We start from the raw sequence: 22,170 nt of genomic DNA on the forward strand, positions 1-22,170 counted from the left end.
AAGACCACTGACTGTTGTCACAGCATGTGGGTTCAAATCATGCCTCCAGTGTATATTACTTCTATGACCTGAGGTGGATCAGTCAGTCATGTAGCCTCCTTGGGTTTAGTTTCTCCATAAGTAAGTGTTAACTGGGTTTTTACCAGGCCATTTTCTAGCCCAAGAATGATGAAACAGCAAGGCCAAAGACAAAGTATCAGTGATCAGGTAGCAGTTTAATTCATTAGTTTCATTATGAGGAACAGATTTGCAGGGAATTTTCCTGATCAGAATCCCATCTTGCTAAAGTGAAGACAGAGAATATATACATAAATCACAATGGGAAGGAAGGGGGGAAGGTGGATTACAAACAATCATTTCCCAAGGCCAGAGTAGTTTCCTATGATAAGCCCACTAGTAGAAGACAATACAACAATTCTGGAGTCCCGTGGGAGCAATTTTTGCTCAAACCTTTGGAGATCCTTACTTGGTGGGTCACAGGACCAGAGTTCTATGACAGGAACAGGTTCTACCATCTTTGATTAGCTTCACTTAAGGTACACAGGCACGAGAATGCAGTGAGTGAGAACATTGTCAAGGGGGTGATCAATCATTTCAAGCTGCATTGTTAATTCTGACTCCTGAGCCAGAGAGACAGTTCTTGAGAAATCTAAATTATTAGTATATTCATTACATATATCATCTCAATTAATATGAAAATCATAACTCCCTTCAAATAAGGGGGAAGGAGGGTAGAATGGATGGCCTCTAAGTTCCCTTCTAGCTTTATGAGTTTATAAGTCTAAGAATATCACGCACTGAAATCTGTTCTTTGCCATAGCAGAATTGCAGTTGTCTAGGCTATCATCAATAGCCTTGGCCTAAACTTCCTGTTATAATGTGTAAATGAAGAGGTAGAAAGGAGCACTAGAGGCAGATGGAGCAAACAGGATGCAGGATGTGAGATATGAGATAAGATGCAGGATGTAACCAGCCAGAAAAGTGATCAAAGAAGACTAGGCATTGAAGCCCCCCATCATGGTCTTGCCTGTGTGCTTTCATAAAGCACCCCCAATTGCCTGACATTCCAGAACAACTCTTCCCCTCCCCTTTCCTGTTCTCCTTGTTCATCTGTATGATAAAGACACTTCCGAGACTACCTGATATTCCAGACATTTCAGAGCTCCTTCCATTCCCTTCCCCATTCCATAAAATTGTATTTAAGCAAGACCTTTACCCTGGCCAATTGCTCTGCCTCCTACGGGAAGCAGGGCCACTCTGCCTCCCACATGGCACAGGCTCAGTTGGGTACATCACCCCAATAAATGCCTTTCTTTAATTTGTAGACTGAGTGAATGTGAATTCTTTCAGGACACTAGAACCCACACGCCTATACTCCATCATTGCTGGTGGCGCCCTGGCATTCTTGGGGTACACTCTGAACTCATCATAATGACCATTCTTCTCTGAATACAAGGACACATTGAAGAAAAATACAAAGAGGCAGGCATAGACTGAATGTGAGCAAAAATTTTCCTAATAATTAGATCTATCCTAACATGGAATAGGAATGCCATCAGGTTGGAGTGGGAGGGTATTGTAGTTTCCTTATTCACTGGAAATATTCTAGGGAAGCCTAAGTGACCACTTCTTAGTCAAACTACAGAGGGAATTCCTGTTCAGGTATAGCTGGTGTTCAATGACTTCTAAATTCCCTTTCAACTCAGTTATTTTTTGATTCTTGGGTTCTGTGACTTCTAAGGAAAACTTTCCTCTGATATAACAATTACATTGCTTGATGTACTGGTTTGTTGAAAATTGTACCAGTTAGCTAGGCATGGTGGCACACTCTGTAGTCCCTGATGCTAGGGAAGCTGAGTCCAGGGAATCACTTGAGTCAACAGTTCTGAGCTTTAGTGGATTAAGCTGATCAGCACCTCACCTGCATCTTCCTGGCACCAGTGTGGTAAGCCCAGGGAAGTGTGAGGTTACCAGGCTACCTTAGGAGGGGATAACAAGCCCAGGATTAAAAACTAGAACAGATAAAGCTTCTGTGCTAATCAGAACTGGGATCAGGCCCATGAATGGCCACTGTACTTGTAGCCCAGGTGAGATCAGGAGACCTAATCTAGAAACAAAAGAAGGGAGAGGGAACAAGGGAGGGAGAGAGAAAGGGACAGAGGGAGAGACAGAGAAAGAGAGGCAGAGAGAGAGAGAGAGAGAGCTAATAAATGAAGCACTGTTAGGACCCAGATATATTAAATTTTAATCCACAAATCAGACCAATTCAACATGTTGCCTTTTCTTATATGAGCAAGTTTTATTCCTTTTCCATTTATTTTCTAAAGTCAATCTCCCACATAATCTTTCTTCTTTATTATGTATGCAATATAAAGTGAAGGGAAAGTAGGTGGATTTATCATAATCTGCTTTTGGGTTTCAACTAAGGAGTATATTTGACCTCTATTACCAAAAGATAGAAGTATTGATAACTGGTTGCATGGCCAGATTCAAAAAGAAGGTGTTGATTATTCATTGTTAATGGAGCAGGAAGTCTCTAGTGGAATACCCCAAGGTTCAGTGGTTGACCCTGTGCTGATTAATGTTTTGAGGTTGTTTTGGGGGGGGGGTTGGAGTTTTTTTGTGTTTGTTTTAATCAATGACCTCCTCCCTCCCTCTCTCCCTCCCTTCCTCCCTCTTTCCTTTTCTCCCTACATCTCTCCTCTCCTCTTCTTTTTTCTCCTCTCTCCCTCTCTATGTTTTGAGATTTTCCCTTTGTACATAATAAAAGGTTAAAGTCTACCCAGTGATGTTCGACTGTGGACACACCTCAACTCTCTGGGGCTCAGTTTCTTCATTTGTCAAACAAAAGAGTCATATTGGATGATTTCTATGCTGTCCTCCAACTCTAGATTCTTCAGACTCCTTCCAGCTCTCAGACTGATGTCTCTGTGATCATTAGTGATCATGTGTTAATTTTGTTTTTGTTCTACAGAAGGGATTTCCTGGGAACCAAGGAGGCCTCTCTGCTTTTGATGGCCATGTTTCTCCTTGCTGTGTTTTACCATGGACAGCAGGTAATGGGAACATGTGCATTCACCTCCAATTTATCAGCTTTTGTTTCAAGTTGTCATAAAGGGATCTGTTGCTCTTTGCCATTCATGAATATTATCTGCTTAAGTAAGTTATGGCCTTTAATAAACCAAAATATAATAAAGACCAACATAGAAACCAGCTAATTAAAATTCCTTTGTACACAATATATTTTGAAGAACCATTTAATCTCCATTATAAAGAATTTTCCATCTAAAATTAGGAATTCCAATTTGTCCCAGGGGAAACTAGTCCTTATCCCAAAGTTATGGTTATTTCCACATAACAGGATTGACTAAAATGGCCCCTGGGCTCTTTAGAATTTTTTATTGTGTTGGTAGATTGTGCAGTAGTTGGTTAACTGAATCAGTGATGACTCAATCAAAATCATTCAAAATGAGTCTTTTTACTTCATACCAAGTGATCCTTCCACTAAACCCCAGCTGCCATTATGTGTCCTTGATTCATAGAATGGGCTTCAGAAGGAACTCATTTTGACTGAATATGTTCTTAGAAAGTCCCTAGATGGTTATGTCATACAGTGGAAGAAATGTTCCATTTGGAATCAGGGAGTTAAAGAGGAAACCTGCCTCTGTAACTTACTACCTGCATGACCATCAGCTAATCACTTAATCTCTCAGGGCTTCTGTTTCCTAATATGTCAAATTAGAGGATTGAACTAGATGACCTCTAAGGTCCTTTCCAGCTCTGTTTCTGACTAGTGAATCAATTCCACTGAACAAACTGGTGAAATCCCTATGGACCATGGGACACTTGTATATGTAACCATTGGTACAGAATGGATCATACAGCCCGTTGGCAACCTGGTGAAACCTATAGATCCTTTCTTAGAGTAATGGTTTTAAATGCATAAAATCAAATATGTATGATTACAGTAGAAACCATTGTGTTGAGATACAGTTTTATATGCATGTATATGTATATGTATATATATATATATATAAACATACAACCTATATGTATATAATTTATATGGGTATATATAAAATCTATATATGTGTGTGCATATATGTATATAAATATATGTGTATCTATGTAAAAATATAATATATATGTATACTGTGTTTTAGAGAGAGACAGAGACAGATTGTGTTCCAGGTTAATAACCCTTATAGAGGATCAGAGTCAATACAAGCCCACAAGGATCTTTTTCAATTTGAATTTAACATCATTGGTGAGGAAAGTTAGATTTTGATTCAACAGAAGTAAACAACCATTTGAGCTAGCCAAAAGTGGATTGGGTTGACTTATAAGGTAGAGGGTAACCTCTAGTGAAAGCTATGTGGATATTTGCTGGGAATATTTTAAAAGGTATCGCTTTTCAAGAATAGTTTGGACTAGAAGGTCTCCAAGGTCCATTCCTGTTCCAAGAATCTGTGATTAAAACTAAATTAACTTTGCCATTGTCAAATCTCCCCAAATAGTTGTCATGGGTTTAAAAAAAAGTATATGGAGGGGTGGGGAGAAACATCTGCAATTGTGGGGATAATTCAAACCAGGAGTTTCTCAGCCCTCTGTTTTTGAGAGAAAGAAAAGGGAGGATAGGGGTATGGTTTATCTAGGATGTTGTTTATATGATATATATATATATATATGTTATATTATATATGATATGATGTGATATTATATCATATTATAATAACAATTACTGACTTCAAGATCCATTTTACATGACAAAGGGATTATTGCATCTGGTTATCTTCCTAAAGCCTTAGTTTTAGGCTAAAACAATACATTTAAAAAATGTAGGGCTAGGGATAGCCCACTAAGTAGAAGGTGGGAGAATGGAGCACCAAACTCCTCCCAATGCCTTCTTCTATACAGGGCAGAACTGGACTAGGCTCTATGCTCCCACTGGGTATCTCCCTGTGTCTTATACTCCCAAACCCTGGTTTCCTGACTCTTTTTGTGTGTTGTCTCCCTTATTTGATTGTCTGCTACTTGAGGACAGGGACTTCCTTCTTATTAATTGTATCTCCAGCACTTAGCACATAGTAGGCACTTTAAAAATGTTTATTGGCTTATTCGGTTGGGATAGGGACTAAATCCGTGATGTCCCAGGTAATAAAACTCCCTCTCTCAATGTGGTCAGTACCTTCTCTGAAATTTGTGGTCTCAGAGGTTGACTGGAACACTTAAAGGTCAAGTGACTTTCCCCCAGTCACAGGATGTCAGGGGCAGGACCTGAATGCAGGTTTTATGGGTTTTAAAACCAGCTCTCTTAGTGCTTGGCCTCGCATATAAAATGTAGGGAATGAATCCCTCTCCAGTTTCCTCTACCAGTAATGCTTCAGCAACTGCTTGAATATTTAGTAACAGGAAGCTCACTACCCAATTACAAAGCCTACTCCATTTATAAACACCTCTAATAATTAGAAAGCTATTTTCTTTTTATTAAACCAATATTTGCCTCCTTGTAACTTAAACCCATTGCTCCCAGGTCTGTTTTCCAGGAAGAAGCAGAATAAGAGTATGTCATTATGTATTACTCTATAGTTAATGAAATCTTTTTTTCCCAACAGTCTTGTGATGTGGGTAGTACAGAAGTTATCATCTCTGTTTCACAGATAAGTACACTATAGCTCAACAATCATTTATTAAGAACATACAATGTGCCCGGCCATAAGTAGAAAGCCAGTGACCCAAACTCAAGCCTTCTGACACCAGTACTCTTTCTAGTTAGTGCACCATATAATGTCCAATCCATTTCCCACATGACCACACTCCAAATATTTGAGGAACATGATTCTGTTTTCTGCTAAGTTATCTCTTCAGTAGGATTAATATCTCTAGTGCCCTCAACCATTCTCATATATCATGGTTTTAGTCCCCTTACCCACCTATGCACACTCTTGTATGTCAATGGATTGCTTAAAATGTGGAACTCAGATATGTTAGCCTAAAATAATTTTGGAGGCTTGGAATAAAGAATTAAAGCTTTATTTAAAAAAAATACACTGTATTCACAAAATTTCCATCCCAAGAATTACTGTTAGATCCATGCCAGGTCAACTAGTTTCTTTTTTCCATCTGTCTTTCTCTCATCACCCTTGTACTCACTTCAAAAGAAAGTATCAAAAGAGTACAAACAAAAAGAGAAGAATCCCATGCAAAACTGAAATAGTCATGTATCAGAGAGAAATTGCCATAGAAACAGAGGGAGGTAATGAACCCTGGAAGAAATTGCAAAAAAAGAGAGAGAGAGAGACATAGAACTGTATTTTTTAAATAAATTATTAAAATGGAAAAAAAAAGTCATATTCTAAAATGTAGACTATGAAGAATGGGTAAATGAGAGATTGAATGGCAAGTCAGAAGAGTAAATTGTGGCTTAGTGCTGATAAATCTCATACAATGTACTCTGTAGACTGGAAATAAGAAACTTAACATGACATTTCTCTGGATATCAGTGAAAACTGCCTTGTCCACTTGGGCAAGGCAGCTCCTTCCTCCCTCCCTCCCTCCCTCCCTCCCTTCCTTCCTTCCTTCCTTCCTCCCTCCCTTCCTTCCTCCTTTCCTTCCTCTCTCTCCCTCCCTCTTCTCTCTCCCTTTTCTCCTTTCTTCTCTCCTCTCCCTCTGACCACATAGGGAATTATATCCTCGCCTGTGTAAACTCTGCCCAAAGGAATATGAATTTTTATTGCTGAAACCTCACCAGACATCTTGGGGTTTATGGGCTAGATTTCTTTTTTTTTTAAGGACCATGCCTTAAACCTAAATCACTCTGACTCTCATTGATTGGCCAACAAGGTCCTAGTCCAAGCCTACCATGGTCATTGTTTGGTTTTGGTGGCTCAGAGAGGGTATAAATAGCAATTGTTATGTTTTGGCCAGAAACCCTAAGGGTCTTCCTCTCCCAGATTAATTTTATTTTATTTTTTAACTAGGTATAAGAGGCCATTTTCTACTTCATTTCTTACCTAACATTAATCATTGAATAGAGGTTGCCTCAGACAAACTGAGACATAGGAAAGACCTTAGCTTAAAAAGGCCAAGATCTCCTACTACATCCCAGGCCATCTCCTGTCATCCTGATCTATATCTTGCCAGTGGACCCAAATAGCTCCAGAGGAGAGAATGAGGCTGGTAACTTTGTATAGCCCTTCCTCACTTAAATCCAATTCACTTGCAAGTCATGACATCACCTTCTTGATGTCATGGTCCTCTTCGAGAATGGAGGACAACCAACAATGAAAACCAAATTGAAAAATTCCGTCTTCTCAATTGTTTGCACGATTCTAGTATTTTTATCACAATAATTTTTATCACAGTAATTTTTAAAATGCTAGGGATATCCTTTGTTTTTATATCACCTTCATTTCCAAATATATCTTTTCCCCCTCCTCTATAAGTCATCCCCCATAACATAGGCAGCTAGGTGACACAGTGGATAGAATACTGGACCTGGAGTCAGAAAGACCTGAGTTCAAATCCAGTCTCAAACACTTATTAGCTATGTGACTGTATCAGGAGGGCCGAGTTTATAATCTCAAAGAAGATCATAAACATGTCTGAAAGGTTCGGAATCGCCGGATAGAAGAAACTCTCAAAGTAGAAGGCAGAAGAATCAAAACATTTATTTAGGCTCCACAGTAACCAACCCATGAACCAGAAGCCCCATTTTGATATGTTGGTCATAATCTTCCAGGCCCAATAGGTACGCCTTGAAAGAGTAACCAGGAGGCTACAGAGAAACATGATTGCGTAAAGCAAAATCATGTTTCCCCCTTGATGGTAATAAGATTACCCACTGGACTGAAGTCTTTGTTCAGCTTCCTCCCGTAGATCAGCTCTGCTGCTGGCAGCTCCTGCCTCAGCTGTGTCTGTTTCTGAAACTGAAGCTGCAACTGAAACTGACGATGTAACGGTCGTAACTGCCTCTGTAACGGTCGTTGTAACTGCCTCTGGCTCCAACCGGAAAAGGAAAGAGAGGAAGAATCTTCAAGCTGTCCTCTCCCCTCTTATAGGGTTTCTGACATCATCAAGCTCCGCCCAAATGACCAGGGCCGATTGGTTCCTGAGTTGGCTCCTCCCCCTAGGGTAGACCAGGTTCTGGAGCTAACACCTCCCCTCAGCCAGCCCCATGACTCCCCACACAGGAAGCCGTCTGCCTCCCGGCATGCTCCCCGGGCCTCCTGCCCCGGAAGAGCAAGCCACAGTGTCCAGAGGCTCAATGAGGCAAGCTGAGCCATTCAAAGAAAACAAAAGCCATTATGGCTACAGTGACCTTGAGCAAGTCAATTAACTTCTCTTTGCCTATTTCCTCAACTGTAAAATGGGGATAATAATGATGCCGACCTCACAAGGTTGTTGTACTCCCCATTGCTACTTCCAGGCCCTCCTTCTGTCCCTGATTACACCCAGCCAAGCTTCAGCCTTGTATCACTCTCACCATTCACCACCACCTTCACTCCTACATACAGGCTGCTAAATGAAGATGGGAAAAAATCATACAACCATTCTTACTAGTCCATTGTACATTCATGTCATACAAACCCAACTGGGTCCTCACAGCCACTAGGCAATCTTACTATACCTCCCTTGTCAATTCACTATCCCACTCTCTGAAGTGGCTCTTCCACATCTTTTCATCCTTCCACATGCCTCCCATGGCTCCTCCTTCCCCCACTCCCTCAGCTGAGAACTTTACCTCATATTTTACAGGAAAAAATTGAGGCCATTCAATATGAACTCTGACTTCTCCCCTCTTCCTCATCTCCTATCACTCAAATACCTTCTGCTACTATCTTTGTTCCTATTTCACATGTCCCTTCATCACCTAGCCCTCTCCTACCTTTCTCTAATTCCCCACCACATACTCCTACCACATACATAGATAGACATCCAGTGACACTGACCTCCTTGTTATTACATGAACAAAACATTCCAACTCAACTCTGGACATTTTCTCTGGCTGTCCCTGGTGCCTGGAATGCTTTCCTTTCTCTGCTCCACCTACTGACCTTTCTGGCTTCTTTTAAGAACCAACTAAAATCTCTTCTTTTACTGGAAGCCTGCCCTAGCCCCTCTTAATTCTAGTACCTTGCCTCTATTAATTATCTACTATATGCTTTGTTTATATTTGTTTACCTATGATCTCCCCCATTAGATTGTAATCTTCTTGAGGGCAAAGACTGTCTTTTACCTCCTTTTGTATCCTCAGTGCTTAGCACAGTGTCTGGCTCCTAAGAGGCACTTAATAAATGTTTCTTGATTTATCGATTAAAGATCAAATGAGATAAAAATTGTAAAGTGCTTAGTACAGTGCCTGGCACATAGTAGGCACTATATAAAACGCTTATTCCATTCACCTTCCCCCTTATTACAAAGAAGAAAATAATAGGGCAGGAGGGAGGGATTCAGCAAAACTAACCAATACAGCAACCTAATCTGACAGTATATGCAATGTTCTATACCCATAGTCTCAGACTCTGCAAACAAAGGAGGAATGTATATTTTCTCTTCTCATTTTCAAGACCAAGCTCCGTCACTATAATTACACAACGTTCGGAGGTGTTTTGCTTGTTTTTCTTTCTGTTTCTATTTATGTTGTTGTAATCATCATGTATATTGGGGGGTTTTGGCAGTAATTCTTAGCTCTTAGTTTAAACTTAGCTAATGAGAAGACTGGGCCAAGTCTGAAAGTGAAAAATACTGCCAAAGAACTTAAGAAAGTCAAGTTAGAGGAAATAAAAACTTGTTTTCTTTTTATCAGCTGAAGTAGAGTATTGAAGTAATTTGACCCAATCCAGATAATTCAGACCAAATAAATTCCAATTTATAATAAGTTCTATCTGTATCTCCTAGGACTGTTGGAGTCAAATCTTGCTTCTGCCGTTTACTATTTGACTACAAGAGAGTCATTTAACCTCTTTGAGCCTCAGGGTACTTTCTAAGACTAGTTTAATGAGTTATAGAACTCTGATGGTAATAGGGAAGTTCCCAGTACAGGCAGTTCTCACATCAGGAAAATCATGGACCTTTGACATCTTAAAGTCATGATGATCCTTTACATTCATTTATCACTGTACAGTGTATAAAGTGCTTTCATGTATATACTTGCATTTAAATAGCATAGAGATGTCATTCAGTCCATTTGATTGGTAATGAAATTGAGGCCCTTAGACATGGAATAATTTGCCCAAGATCAAACGCAGCTCATCAGGGGCTGAGCTGGAACTCAAAACCACCTCTGGCTTTCAACCCAGGACTTATTCATGCCTCCACAATATTATTATACGCATTTTTTTCCGATAACATGATTTGAGTATCAGAAAATGTAAGTCATTTGCCAAATATCAAATAGATATGAATTTCTTTTTTATTCACCCTGAATTTTTCTACCCCACTCCCCCATAAGCATCACATACATATGCACTCTTCAACTAGTTTAGGATGATGTACCTAAAATAGAATGGGGACACTAAGAAACAATAGGTATACTCAGTGGGCCTGTAGGCAAGCTTGAAAAGCAGTTCTTGAGAAAGAGCTGTACTGGTACTCTAGGCAACCTAACCATTACCTAAGCAGCTCAGTAGAATGGTGGATAGAGTGTTGGGCGTGGAGCCTGGAACACGAGTATAAAGCTAGTCCCAGAAATTTGCAAACTGTGCAAATTTGCCTAGGCAAATCCCATAACCTGTCTGCCTCAGTTTTTTCAACTGTAAAATGAGGATAATAGTAGGACCTACCTCCCAGGTTTGTTGTGAGAACCAAATGAAAGAATCAATGTAAAGTGCCTAGCACATAGTAGGCATTTAAAATATACTTGCCTCCTTTCTTCCCAGGCCCTCCCACTAGGACCCGGCTTATGGCTCCCAAAGGTGATATGTGGGGTGACTGAATGAGAAGTCAAAGATGACACATGGATGCCAAGCTTGGGCAACTGGGATGATGGCGGTACCCTTGAAAGTAATAGGAACATTTGGAAGAGGGGAGGGGTTCAAGGGAAAACAAAATGAGTTCTGTTTTGAACATGTTGACTTCAAGATATCAATAGGACATCTAGTTCAAAATAAGCAATAAGCAATTGGTTATGTAAGACTAGAGCTCAGGAGAGAGGAGGCTGCACAAATAAATCTGACTCATCTGCATAGAGATGATAGTTAAATCCATGGGAGCTGCTGAGATCATCAAATGAGATATGAGAGAGGGAAGACTTAAGACAAGGATCTAGGACAGGCCCTTGTGGACACCCATGGTAAATGGACATGACCTAGCAAAGAAAACTGAGAAGGAAGATAGGTAAGAAAGGTCAAAATAGAACAAAGAGAGTTGTATTAAGAAGTGGTCAAAAAAAAATAGAAACAGAACAAAGAGAGACATATTAAGAAAACCTGGAGAAGAGAGAGTATCCGGAAGAAGGTGATTGATTTTGCCTAAGGTTTGGACTGGATTGGATTAGCTTGCATTGGATTGTCTTGGATTGAATGAGAGAAGTTTACTGCACCCAAGGCTGACCAGGTAGACCTTCATTATCCTTGTCATTTGTCCTTCCATCTTGAAGGGGACCATGACATCAGGGAGGTGATGCATGACATGCCAATGAATTGGATTTAAGTGAGGGAAGGCTGTGCAAAGTCACCAACCTCACTTTCTCCTCTGGAGCCATCAGGATCCAGTGGCAAGATATAGATCAAAACAAATGGAGATGGCCTCCATGCAGTGAGAGACCTTGGCCTTTTTAAGCTAAGGTCTTTAACAGAACTCAGTTTGACTTCAGCAATGTCCTTTCAGTGATTAAGGCTAGGTAAGAAATGAGGCAGAAAATGGCCTGTTTACCTACTCAAAAAAAATTGAGTTTGGGAGGGGAAGACCCTTAGGATTTCTGGCCAAAACAGAAACAATTGTTATTTACATTCACTCTGATGAAATTAGGATCCAAATAATGACCTAGAGGAGCTTGGTCTGGGACCTATTATTGGGTTTGATCACTGAATTTTTTTTTCTTAAGCACCATGCCTTAAACCCAAATAACTCTGGCTTTCATTCCTTGGTAACTTCAGGATAAAAGAATGAAGATGTCATATTATACGGGTTGAGCAAAAACTAACAAGTTAAATCATTGACTCTCAGATTTAGAAGGGAAATTAGAGGGCATTTAATTGAAACCTTACCTGAACCATGAATCTGCAATATCCCATAGAAACAATCATCTAACCTTTGTTTAGACCCATTCCCATAAAAGGAAATCCAGTATCTCTTGAGGCATGCCCTTCCATTTTTGCTGACATTGGCCCTAGTTCTGCCTCTGGGAAACAAATAGTATCAAAGGGTTCCTGTTTCTGATTTTTCAGAGAAAATGTATTTCCCCTCCTCTCAAGCTCTTCAATGTTAATAAGCTTAGGTTTTGGGAAGGACATGCACATTTAGCTATTCCTAAGAACCTCTGGAAAAACATTATAAGCCCATGCCATTTACTAAACCAGTGTGTTTTTATCTGATTGCCTCACACACAACCTAATGAACTTATGAAAGAATCTGGATGTTACAAGTGTTGGGGGGTTGGGTGGGGGGAGATGTCTAATAAAAGAATAAGAATATTTAGCATTCATTTCATGCTTTAAAGTTTTCAAAGTGCTTTACAAATATTACTTTATCCTCACAACCACCATAGGAGGTAAGTTCTATTATTATCTCCATTTTATAGATGAAGAAACTGAGATAGGTAGAGGTAAAGGGACTTACTTTTGGTCATGCAGCTAGTAAGGCTCTGGTGCTGGATTTGAACTTTGGTCATCCTGTCCTCAGCTCCAGTACTTTATCCACAATTCCACCTAGCATGATGCTCCTCTATAAAATCTCCAACTAATATTATTTTACTTTTCTGTAATCATTTCCAGTGATGAGGGAACCAATAAGTCTTGAGGAAATCAATTCTATTGTTTAGTCAATCTACAATCATTTATCAAGTTCTAGGCATTGTACTAGGCATTTGGGATACAAAGAACAAAAAGAACTAGTCCTTTCCTTTCAGGAGATTTTATTTTAACTTGGGAAGCAATAAACAAATGAATAGATAGATAGATGATAGATAGATAGATAAAAGAATGAATGAATGAATGAAGCCAAGGTATTCACCCTCCTCTCTTATCCACTAAGAGGCCCCCACAAACAAAGAACAGGGCTCAGTTATTCAGCAGCCTGACTTCTAATTAGATGTCTTAAGGCTTCCTTTCTAATACTCTTTGGCTCATTAAACCCCAACCCCAGCATAATCTATTAAAACTTAGATTTTAGTTCATGTCTAGTATCTCACCCAACAAGGAGAATAGGAAAGTGCTTACTATACAATATGTATCAGGTATGGGACAGGTATTTATTTCCTACACACAAAAGAAATGCTTAATGCAAGATTCTCACAAGCATGCATTGACAGAAAAACAAATTAAGTGTCAGTACTCACTAATATGTTATTATACTCTGCTAGTACATTGACACTTAAAACCATCTAAACATGAAACACTTTACATGATTACAGATTAAACATTTTATATATCCCCTCAGCTCTGTAATATCTCCCTCAATGTCTATGTCTTCTGACAAATCAGGCCAGGATTAGGATGATAATCCAGTCCATGGTTATCTTCTCCAAGAGTGCTAGAGCAGGTGCCTTCCAAACTGAAGCCAGTACCAGTTGAGGAACCAGAGTATTCAAGTTTGTCAAATTCACAAGATGGCCTTTGAGCTTAGATACATCCATCTCAGGATTGATATTTGTTCATCTAAGGATAGGAAGAAAAGAAGAAACACAGAAGAGGCAGCCCTAAGCCCAAGATCAGGCTCGTCTAGATGGGACACAGCCTTTAGTTTTCATGTGCTCAAATAGCAGGCAAAATTAAGTTAGGCAAGCTGAACTTTCCTGACCCTCACGAGTGAGCTCCTTACTACAAGGAAAGTCCAAAGAAGAAGAGTCAAGGACAGAGTTGCTCTCTTTTTGAAAAGTCCAGCGAGCTGCTCTTCCTGCTCAGTGACCAACAAGGGGATTGCCTTATCACCTCAAAGCACTAAGTTTCCTCTGCCCTGTATCATGCACATAGCCTGACAGAAGCAGCCAAAGGTCTCATCATCTGCCATCAGCCAAATGCTGAGCTAGCACATATGGTCATCCAGAATCAAGAAAGGTCATTTGGCATGTACTCTACTCATCTCTCTCTCTCTCTCTCTCTCTCTCTCTGTCTCTCTCTCTCTGTCTCTCTCGTGTGTGTGTGTGTGTGTGTGTACACACATATACACATATATGTAGAGAGATAAATATATTTGTTATATGTTTCTATATAAAATATTTAATATATAATTTATATATGACTATATCTTATATGTTCACGCATATTCTATATTTTTACATATAATATACCAGTGTTGTGTGTGTATTCAGTAAGAAGGGTATAGATAGATAAAGATATATCTATATGTGTACATATGTATATATGCATGTACATACATTCATATCTATACATACATATGCCTATATATTATATCGTGTGTCATATTTATGTACATATAAGTAAAACATACAAAGCAAAAACAAGTTTGGGGAGGGGGAATCCTAGCATTGGACACAAAGGGGAACCAAGAAAGGTCTCATGTAAAAGATCACAATTGAGCTGAACTTTGGATAAAAATAGAGATTCTTAGAGGCAGAAGTGAAGAGGGAAGTGCCTTCCAGGCAGTTCAAATCAGGTGATGAATATTGGCAAATAGCACAAATACCATTTAAGCATTATATACCTTTCAAAAATGTTCCAGGAACAAACTCACTTTTTTGAATATTAAAAATTAAAGCAAATCTTGAGAATCTTAAATTTTCATTTAAATTCATCATGAGTCAATAGATAAAAATAATAACCTTAGCACAAAGTACTAACCTTTTGAAATTTCCAAATTATGTTGGAGGTTCTCCATTCCCACCCACCCACCCCAAAGCTCCCAAGTTATATCAATATGCATAATCCTTGATGGCAGGGACCCACATCTTCTATCACGTTCTATCATCTCTTAGAGCACAGAGCAGAGGACATTGGACATCGCATTCTCCAATGTGGCTGCTTTCAAAACTATTCATCAAAAAAAAAGTCAGGCTAGCTTTTGCACTGACAGTTAGGGAAGAACACGTATAATCCTAGATTACCTATATGCTTTGCAAGAATATTGAGGGAGTATAAATGTCACTACCTCCATTCTACACAGGAAGGAACCAAGGCTTTAAGTTACTTAACCCATGTCTAGTACCTGGCAGAATTAAAGCTTAAACTCAGGTCTTGTCACTCCAGATCAGTTCAGCAATCAATGCTTCTAGCCACTATACCATCCCTGCCTCTTCCGTGGAGCCCCTTGGTGATAATCAAGGAGAAAAAAAAGTTAACCTCCAGGTAAAGATCTGTTAAAGAAGATTCATTCATTCAATCAGTCAACTAGCATTATTAGTTACTTATTGTGCCAGGTATGCTGCTAGATGCTGGGAAGACAAAAATAAAAGTCCCTGCCCTCAAGGAGCTTACATTCTATTAAATGAGTAATGTCAATGATAAATGCTATTAATTTGTACTTTTCAGATTTTTTTTCCTTATAAGAGGATAGTGAAAGCCAGAGAGGTTAAGTAATGTGCCCAAGGTTACATGGATGTTAGTTCAAGAGCTAGGACTCCATTAAATCTTTGACTCTCAGTTCAGTACCTCGCTCTCTTCAACAAGTACCACCTCTGGAGAAGTGCATCACGCTCATTGTCATCTAACTACAGCTTCTACCAAGTTATTATTCATTGTATCCCATCCAGAAGCAAGTCTGCCCACTCCTGTGCTTGTTACCTGGTACCCCTCTGTAATAGGAGGGCAGAGTTTATAATCTCAAAGAGGATCATAAACATGTCTGAAACGTTCGGAACCGCCGGATATAAGAAACTCTCAAAGTAGAAGGCAAAAGAATCAGAACATATATTTAGGCTCCACAGTAACCAACCCATGAACCAGCAACCCCATTTTGATATATTGATCAAAAGCTTCCAGGCCCAATAAGTACGCCTTGAAAGAGTAACCAAGAGGCTACAGAGAAGCATGATTGCGTAAAGCAAAATCATGCTTCCCCCTCTATGGTAATAAGATTACCCACTGGCCTGAAGTCTTTGTTCAGCTTCCTCCCGTAGGTCAGCTCTGCTACTGGCAGCTCCTGCTTCAGCTGTGGCTGTGGCTGTGGCTGTAACTGTAACTGTAACTGTAACTGTAACTGTAACTGTAGCTGTAACTGTAGCTGTAACTGCCTCTGGCTCCAACGGGAGCTGCTTTTAACCATCCAGCTTCTGCGGGGGTGCAAGGCATGCCGGGGAAAGCACAGGCTCCCCCAATCTGCCCAAGCAAGGCGAAGGGGCTGACCAGAAAAGCACAGGCTCTTTCCATCAGCCCAAGCAAGGGAAGCAAGGTGAAGGGGCCGACAAGCTTACTCCAGTCCAAGATACAAACAGCATTCAGTTCAGGGGAAAAAGCCAAACTAGTCAAGGGCACTTGTTGACTAAGTGCTAAGGAGCCCATTTTTGGTTGCCAATACACTCCACCCCTTGTTCTAGGATACATAATCTAATCAGCCATGTATCCTAGAACATACATTGTGATCCAATTACAAAGGAAACTAAAACATATCATTCATTATAAAGCAAAACATATCATTTGGTGACATTCCTAAATATTGGTTTACGATTCAAATGTGATCCACCCCTAGGTCCCAGCAAGATAATCTCTTCAATCAATCATCCCCAAAATAATTATTAATAATTCAAATGTCCACCCCTAAATCCTTGTATCCATTACATAGGATCAATAATATCATAACAATAAAACAACACAGCAAGGATAACACAAAATAAGTAAACAGAACACTATCATCATTTCCACCCCCCTTGAACGATTGGGGCTCAAAATCTTGGGGTGAGGGGTGAAGGTCTCATTTTCCATAGCTTCTTCATGCTGAAATTGGATGTAGAGATGGCCCTGCCCCCAAAAAGTCCCATTCCAGAGGTCATTTCTTTAACGAGCTGGCAGGAATTCCAAGAATGCTACATGCTTAGGTAGTCACCGGAAAGTGCAGGGTGCTTAAGCCTGAAGGAAACAAAACTAGCAACAAGGTTAGCCAAAACAAAGGACAAAAAGAATAGACAAGTATGGACTATAATTCTTCAAATAAAATCATCTCAAGTTTGGTTGAGATTTCAGTTATGCAAAGATCCAACATCAGAGCCAAACTCAGGTGGGAAATGTTTCTTTTCAAAAGGAACATAATGAGGAAGCCAAGAGGATCCCACCCTAGATAGAGACTAAGATTGTCCTCCCAGCCTTTCCCCAAATGTACAAGTTTTCATCCGTTAATCACACAAAGTTACCTTTCCTCTGAGTGGCTTATGGCATTTACCAGCATCAGCCATACCTGTGGAGTCTGTGAATCTATTAATGCCTCAGTTACCGTACTTGACCCATTTTTCCAATATATGGTCAAGTTAATGTGAGGTCTGCAATCCAGCCTGTGTATTTCCTTAATTTGGACTGGGGCTCGGCCTGTTCCCTAGTATTCCCTTTCATGTGATTCACTTGGGTTTGAAGGTTCAACATCTGTAGTATTTGCAGGAGCAGTTCTTATTTCCCTATCTCTCCTGTTATCAAGGCCTTTATCTCTGTACATTCTATATAATTCATTGGTTGGAATTCCATCTATCATTTCAAAACCTACCCCTGCTCTCAATAAAGCAGTAAACATTTCTTTCCTTGTTACTCTCCTTTGGCGCCAAGTTTGCTGGTTATTCACCCTTCTCTCTCGAGGAGATCTATCCCTTCCCCAGTCACCTAAGTCATGTAACTGTAAAATCTTATTTATCACTGTTGTAAGACGGCTCCCTACTTCTCCAAGTAATAAATTCAAAATTAGTTGTTTATAAGCAGGGGGAGCTGTCCTAATTATTAAATTCCTATGAGGCAGTCCCATTGGATCATTGTAATATTTGTCTGCAGTTCCTATCATAATGGCAGTCTTCATTACCTCCTCCTTTAGTCTCATGATACAATCTCTAAGTGAATACCAGGGTCTGTGCTCAGTGGGCCACATAGAATCAGTAGCATATCTCTTATTGCATCCCACAGCGGCTAATGCCAACAGAGTAGTCCTGCTATCACCATCTCCTTGCTGATGATGTTCCCTAAAAGCTTGTTGAACTAGAGGATCATGGCTGATACCTATGAATCTCATGCAGTCTGTCCTATCTACTGATATTCCACTGGCCCCTTGATCACTGAGTCTTACCATCCAAGATATCAATGGTTCTCCTATTCTTTGGCTGAATCTACTCAAAATATCTGTGACCTCTTGCGGTGAGAAATCTTCCTGAATTTCCCTTGTAACTGAATCTTCACCTTGGGTTTCTGTCTTCCTCCTTTGTATGGGTCGAGCCCTTGTCTGATCATTTAACCATCTCCTATTCTCTGTGTGAGGCACATCCTGAACCCCAGTAGTGTTTTGTGCCTCAGCCCCTAACATTGTCTCATTCTCCCCCCACTCACTTTCTCTGCCACCATGGCTAGGACGAAGCAGGCAGTCAGGCTCTTTCTGGGCTGGGTTGAAATGCACTCTGGGCTTTTTTGGTCTCCTGTTGCTCTTAGCCACATTAATAGAAAAGTTCTCATTTGAGTCAGTTTGGTCTCCTGCTATCTGAGATTCCCCTTCTTCCTGTGGGGTAGGAGTGCCCCCATGTCTTTCACTTAATCTCAATCTTTCGTATACTAGCCGGTAGGCTGATAACACTATCCAGCTTTGCCTAGATAGTGATGCCCCTGACTGAATCCCAACTTCTCGTAAACACTTTTCCAAATCCCTAGGATCTCCTCTCCGTAGCCTTGGTTCCCAGTTTTCACAGGGTCCAGCTTTTTTAGCCAATTCTTTTGCTAGGGAGGAATAAAATGGATCCTCCCATCCTGGGATATTCATCTCTTCCTCTGGAATTGTTCTGCTTCTAAATAGAGATCTTATACCTAGCGATCCCATCCTCATCGCCAAATGTATTAGGAGGGCAGAGTTTATAATCTCAAAGAGGATCATAAACATGTCTGAAACGTTCGGAACCGCCGGATATAAGAAACTCTCAAAGTAGAAGGCAAAAGAATCAGAACATATATTTAGGCTCCACAGTAACCAACCCATGAACCAGCAACCCCATTTTGATATATTGATCAAAAGCTTCCAGGCCCAATAAGTACGCCTTGAAAGAGTAACCAAGAGGCTACAGAGAAGCATGATTGCGTAAAGCAAAATCATGCTTCCCCCTCTATGGTAATAAGATTACCCACTGGCCTGAAGTCTTTGTTCAGCTTCCTCCCGTAGGTCAGCTCTGCTACTGGCAGCTCCTGCTTCAGCTGTGGCTGTGGCTGTAACTGTAACTGTAACTGTAACTGTAACTGTAACTGTAGCTGTAACTGTAGCTGTAACTGTAGCTGTAACTGCCTCTGGCTCCAACGGGAGCTGCTTTTAACCATCCAGCTTCTGCGGGGGTGCAAGGCATGCCGGGGAAAGCACAGGCTCCCCCAATCTGCCCAAGCAAGGCGAAGGGGCTGACCAGAAAAGCACAGGCTCTTTCCATCAGCCCAAGCAAGGGAAGCAAGGTGAAGGGGCCAACAAGCTTACTCCAGTCCAAGATACAAACAGCATTCAGTTCAGGGGAAAAAGCCAAACTAGTCAAGGGCACTTGTTGACTAAGTGCTAAGGAGCCCATTTTTGGTTGCCAATACACCCTCTTTTCTCTTTATGACTCACTCGTCTTTCTATTTTTATTAAAGTGCTTAATAATAACCATTGATCCCTCTTACGCAGAAGCATCAACTGTGAGCATATGTAATTAGAAATCTGCCAAGTCACCAAGACAGTTATGTAACTCAGTAATTGGGAAATTTCATCTAGTATCTCTGTGAAAGTGATATGCTAAATACTCCCACCTCCAAGGCAGGTGAGGGAGAGACCCCACTGAGAAGCAGCTCAATGTGGTTGCATTTCTAGCCTCAGATGACTCACTCAGAAGCCTTGGGGAGGTGTATATATGAGTGACCAGGGGAGCGAATCATCCTCCCTTCCAGCTTCACCATTTACCATAGAAGGAGAAGATACTGCCATGTAGTCCCATGGGATGTGACAGGGACTAATGAGATTGTTTACAAGGCATTTTCAGGCCTCCTAAAGGAAGGCATAGGAGTGGGTAGACTTCAGATAAGATGGAATACCGTGTCATTTTGTGACCTCTTTCTAATATCTCTGATGTTTACAGGGGCTAAGGAGGACTTGAGGCTTTCAATCTGAAACTTATTTTAGTGCCTCCTTTCCTTCCCAGTTTTTGAACTGAGTTAAAGTGTGCTCTTTCTGTCTTTCTCTGTTTCTCTGTCTCCCTGTCTCCCTGTCTCTGTCTCTGTTTCTGTCTCCATTTTCCCTCTCTCTCTCTGCCTATATGTCTGTCTGTCTGTCTCTGTCTCCCTTTCTCTCTGTCTGTCTCTGTCTCTGTCTCTCTCTGTCTCTCTCTCTCTCTCTCTCTCTCTGTCTCTCTCTCTCTCTCTCTCTCTCTCTCTCTCTCTCTCTCTCACACACACACACACACACACACACACACACACACACATACACACACATACACACTTTTACTATTCCCCTATGCTTCCTTCCCCAGATAAGTAATACTGAAATGACCAACAATGAGTGACCAGAGGACATGATAGAAGTCCTAGAGAGCTATCTAGGCTTCTGAGAGCTTGTAACTTGACTCAGGAGTCTGAGAACCACACACTGTCTTTATGAAAATAATAGCTCTCATTTAAATAGGACTTTAGTACAAGAGTTAGTGCCTTTATTTTAAAGATGAGGAAACTAAACTTCATAGAATTTGGGGACCTTAGAGATCATCTATGCCAAGGGTTCTTAATCTGGAGTTCACAGACCACTGAAGGTTCTATGGATAGATTTCAGGGGATCTGTGAATCAGGATGGGAAAAATAAATCCTTATTTTCATTAACTTCTAAATAAATTTAGCGTTTCCATCGATTATTTAAAAATGTTATTCTGGGGAGTCTGTAGGCTTAACCAAATAGCCAAAAAGGTCCAAGATACAAAAAAGTTCAAGCATCCCTCATTTAAGCCAACTCCCTTCATTTCACTAATTAGAAAACTGAGTTCCTCAGTAGGTGATTTCTCTAAGGTCTCACATACCAAATATGAAAGATAAGATTAGAACCCAGCCTAGCTCTTCTGACTCTAAATACAGAGTTCTGTCCACCATGATGTCTGAACCCTCAAAAGGATCTAGTTCACTTTTAACTCCTTAATGCTCAGAAGAGATTAGATTTTATTTTCTATTTTCTTTTTCTTTAATTTTATTTATTTTATTCTGAACTCTCTATTTAATACTTTCTATTTTTAACATTTTCCCCAAATGTCATTGTTTCTAAGTTGGCAGATTATTACTTTATTTTCAGAGAAATTTTCTAAGCTTCACAAAATTTTGAAACATCTGGACATATTTTATTTTACCAACTATCCCAGGAGAAATCACCCTGACACAATGAAAAATAATAGAAAATCTCAGTGTCAGAAATTTACATTTATCTTAATGATGTGAGGTGGAACATTTGCATTCCACCAGAAAGTGTCCTAGAGCATTAAAATCTGATGCCAAGAGTGCCATATCATTGTAGTCAGCCTGCATTATAACTCAATTATAGTGTCTGTGTTACATGTAAATTATCTTTTGCCATTCCGAGTTTTTTTAAAAATATATTTCCTTGGCTTAGAATTTCTTTGTGGAAAACAGCCATCGCCTGGAAGTCAAAGGATCATAGATCTAAAGCTGAAGGGGATCTCAGAGGCCATCCAGCCCAACCTCCTCATTTTATAGTTGAGAAAGTTGAGGCCTAGTTAGGTTAAGCAACTTTCCCAATGTCACCCAAGTAGTAAGTATTAGAGCTGAGACTGGAGCTCAGGCCCTCTGCCTTTAGTTCCAATGCTGCAGCATCTCTCTCCACATAAGATTTGTTCCAATTTGTCCAATTAGAAGTGACTTTCCATTTAAG

The 22,170-nt window shown here is 40.2% G+C and overlaps 1 protein-coding gene across 1 annotated transcript in view; it reads left to right on the forward strand.

Moving 5' to 3' along the window:
- The window catches only part of ADCY8 (adenylate cyclase 8), a 401,436-nt gene that overhangs the window by 318,954 nt on the left and 60,312 nt on the right, over positions 1–22,170 (forward strand). The window contains exon 13 of the mRNA XM_036765122.1: positions 2,978–3,056. Coding sequence (XP_036621017.1) covers positions 2,978–3,056 — 79 coding nt within the window. The remainder of the gene's footprint in view (positions 1–2,977; positions 3,057–22,170) is intronic.

This window comes from Trichosurus vulpecula, chromosome 1, assembly GCF_011100635.1.
Source record: "Trichosurus vulpecula isolate mTriVul1 chromosome 1, mTriVul1.pri, whole genome shotgun sequence".
Lineage (NCBI taxonomy): Eukaryota > Metazoa > Chordata > Mammalia > Diprotodontia > Phalangeridae > Trichosurus > Trichosurus vulpecula.